At 40.0% G+C, this 3,931-nt stretch overlaps 1 protein-coding gene across 1 annotated transcript; it reads left to right on the forward strand.

Annotated features, from left to right (window-relative positions):
- Nucleotides 1–1,452: 1,452 nt before the first annotated feature.
- Nucleotides 1,453–3,612, forward strand: LOC128366530 (G-protein coupled receptor 20-like). Its single transcript, XM_053327263.1, has 6 exons — nt 1,453–1,638; nt 1,731–1,997; nt 2,098–2,342; nt 2,592–2,676; nt 2,938–3,063; nt 3,266–3,612. The coding sequence occupies exons 1-6, from the start codon at nt 1,453–1,455 to the stop codon at nt 3,449–3,451; spliced, it is 1,095 nt and encodes a 364-aa protein (XP_053183238.1). The 3' UTR covers nt 3,452–3,612.
- The last annotated feature ends 319 nt before the right edge of the window (nt 3,613–3,931 follow it).

Below are 3,931 nucleotides of genomic sequence, written 5' to 3' on the forward strand. Positions count from 1 at the left end.
CTGTTGAAAAATAATTCTGAAAAATTCATCTTTTGGTCTTTTAACTCCAAATTTGGACTGCATGAAGCCAAGACCTGTGGCCTCATTGTGTCTATATCCTGTTGACCCCATCATTGTAACCTCTGCCACTCTTTGTCAGTAAGTCACAGAATCACACAGACACTTTTACAAGAATCCTGAGAGTGTTTCCTTTCCAATGATACCAGACAGTCTCAAACTATGTGGGATCTGTGCTGCTCACAACTTGGGCATGTCGTTTAGGCTAACAGCATAAAAAACAGGGGCGTGTGTTAAGTGGTTTTAAGATGATTTCCTCAAAACTGGTGTTTGGAATAGCATAATGTTCATCTGCAAGTTGAATGTGAACATATGGACTGATTTATGAAATAACACCAAATTTTAAATCGTTAATGTTATCAGAAAAGGACTGTTGTCGTGTTCACACACATAATTTATCCAGTATGTGTATTCGATTCACGAGAATAATTAATCTATCTCAGTGGTAAATTAACAGGCCAGTTGTCAGATTAAGATTGCTTTATACATTACCACTCTTTATGGTACAGATTTGAGCCACTCTGAGTTATTTAAATGGACTGAAACCACACAGAATTTTCCCCCCTCTTATGACTGACATTTAAAGGTTACATCTTGACCAGAAGGATGTAGATGTGTTTTTTCTATATTTCTGATTAGGATAAGATCTGTGCTATGTAAGAGTTAAAATCTACATATTTTACGCTTAATGAATAAAACTAGAAATAAATATACCCAGGGTCCCTCAGAGCCCATTGCTGTAGCAATAAATAAATACAGTTACATATAAATAGACAGTCTAAATAAACCAAACACTGGCTTGAAGTGGCTTTGTCAATATGTCCATGCCAACAGCAACAACCACACTGAGGTTAGAGACAAGGAACTTGGTGTACATCAGAGCAAAATAGAGAAGATGGATGTGTGTTTGTGTGTGTGATAGAGAGAGAGGTTTAAGTTTATTTGGTTTTGATCAGGCATCAATCTAGTCAGAAAGCAGAAGAATGAGAAAACTGCTTCATTTATCAAATACGTTTTACAAAGGAAGAGTAAGACAGGCTTTAAAGGATAATGACAATTTCAAAACCCATGACCCTCCCTGTACAAGTGAATGTGTTTGGCTGATACTGATTTGACCCTGTGACGATGAATACCCTATTGCCAGGCTGGGATAATCTCCAGCCCCTCAACAGCTATGAATGGGTATAGAAAATATGAATGACATCAGCATAAATAAAATACAGACTACATAACTTTGAGGTATCAGCCATTTATTGCATAGTGAAATTTAAACATTGTGTAATTTTGTCAGACAACTTTGATTCCAACACTGAAGCATCATCTGTATCACCCCCACAGTCCTCACCTGCATCATCATCATCATTATCATCAGCATCGGCATCAATCACCATTATAATGAACTCCAACAGTACTGAGTCCTGGGTTTTTATCAACACCTCATTTCCCCTCCTGCCTGTACTAGCCAGTTCCAGCAACAGAAGTGGCATGGAAGCATATCTCCACCATTTAGATGAGAAACTCTACAATGACTTCTATGGCCTTTGGATTGCACTGATGGTCATAAACTCTCTCATATTCCTAGTAGGTATATTTCATAAATCCCTTATGGTGAATTAAATGTATAATAAGTCTCTGATTGACAAAATTGATTGACAAAATACAATCTCTTCTAGGTGGGCATGGTGCTCAACATTGTGGCACTTTATGTTTTCTGTTTCCGCACCAAGCAAAAGACCACATCAGTGATCTATACCATCAACCTTGCAGTGTCAGACCTCTTGGTGAATCTCTCTCTGCCGACTCGCATCCTGCTTTACTACAGTGGAGGAGCTTGTCTCACCTGCTCTTACCTGCACATCTTCAGCTACTTTGTCAACATGTACTGCAGCATTTTGTTTCTGACCTGTATATGTGTGGACCGTTACCTTGCCATAGTACAGGTGAGTGCTTGAAGCTTAAACTGTCCCTCCACAACATGCTAGATGCTTCAAAAACAGAAGGAAACTAAAGTTGCTTTTTTTCCCCCTCTCATCCTTGCAGGTTGAAGCATCCCGTCGGTGGAGGAACTCCGGTGTGGCCAAATGCGTGTGTGTCTCTGTCTGGCTGTTTGCCATTGTGGTCACCTACTCCTTCCTCTCCACTGCTTTCCAGCACACGGGCTGCTGTCTCTCAAAGCTCCTGTTCCTCACAATCTTTGAGTTTTTTCTACCCCTCGTCATCATTGTGGTTTTCACTTTGCGGATAATGTGGGCCCTTGCTGATCGCCGCCTGATGCAGCAGAGCAGGTATAACTAATCTATCTATACATTGCAATACCTATGCTGATGTAAAGAAGTAAGGTATATAGAAAACCAAGGTTTTTTGAGTTCTGGTCATTTGCCTGTATAAAATATATATAAAATTCTTTGACATTCTTTTGATACAAGGACATACTAAACAAGCACAAAAAACAATGAAAATTTCCAGCACTGAAAGCACTGCTGGCATACAGTTAATAGGATGTCACAGCAGCATCTCTACCTATGTTTTTTCAGGGAGAGGAGAAGGAGAGCTGTCCAGCTGCTGACCACTGTGCTGATCATTTTCACTGTCTGCTTCACACCTTTCCACATCAGACAGGTAAGTGAGAGATGGTTACATAAAATTTGGACATCATATTTTTGTAACCTTTAAACTCTCAGTGAAACTTCAATATGACATGACATATACAGATCAAACAATGGAAAAGTTGTAGGATAGAGTATGATATGTAATGATGAAATGTAAGATGTGTTGCTGGTTTTTTGTATTTATGAAATTAACAGGTTTTTGTCAAATAGTATAAGATTATGTCTAATCATGTGGCTGTGCTGTGGTGGTTTGTGGGTTTTTGTGTTGTAGGTGGTGGTGTACTTCTACCCTGACTTGCCTCATCATGTGATAGTCTACCACTTGACCGTCACTCTCAGTAGTTTGAATAGCTGTATGGATCCTGTTGTCTACTGCTTTGTCACAAACAATTTCCAGGTAAAACTGGAGTCACTGTGTGTGTGTGTGTGTATACAGTATGAGTATACAAATGTCCTTCCTTGCCTTTCTTATGAACCTGGCACCCTTCCTGTGCCCATCCATCCATCCATCCATCCATCCCTTCAGCCATAGTTTGTCCATCTATTATTCATTCAGTTATTTACTCATAATGTACTGTCCCTTTCTCCCCCCCCCCCAGACCACGATGAGAAATATTTTCCGTCGTGCAGATCCTGAGCAGACCAGTGGTGACATCATCAGCATGCAGCAAAGCTCCAAGGGCTCAGGAGGAACAGCCAACGCTACCTCTAATAATGTGATCATGATGACCAAGATTGCCACCTCACTGCAGAAAGACAATCTGGGGAAGAACCATACACTGTAAATCCCCCTCACATGAAGTGAAGACAGCTGAAAGTTGCCTGGAGTGATATTACTAATATTTCTGGACTCTGCAAAATGCTGACCAGTAACAACAGCATTAGTGTGTTATGGCACAGTAAGGAGAGCTCAGGATTGACAGCCAATGCTGTTGTTAATAATTTATTATTGAGGAACGACCCTTTAAAAAAAAAACCCCAAAAAACTGAGATATCAGTGCAACAGAGAACAGGACAGTCTCCCTGACCACTGGGCTAGTTTACTGCCAAATACAACAGAATACAAAGCTGACTTACAAGTATTATAGCATGTAGGAATCATACATCCATGTGTTATAATTCTGTATGCAATTCATATTTTAACGCATGGTTTACCCTTAAAGTATGTTGGCACACAGACTATATGACAAACTTAAGTTTCCTTTCATGCTGTAATCTCTTAATAAATCCTGCAGCTGAGCGGGATGACCATGGCCACTGCAAAA

The sequence above is a fragment of the Scomber japonicus genome, chromosome 10 (genome assembly GCF_027409825.1).
Source record: "Scomber japonicus isolate fScoJap1 chromosome 10, fScoJap1.pri, whole genome shotgun sequence".
NCBI classification, from domain to species: Eukaryota; Metazoa; Chordata; class Actinopteri; order Scombriformes; family Scombridae; genus Scomber; species Scomber japonicus.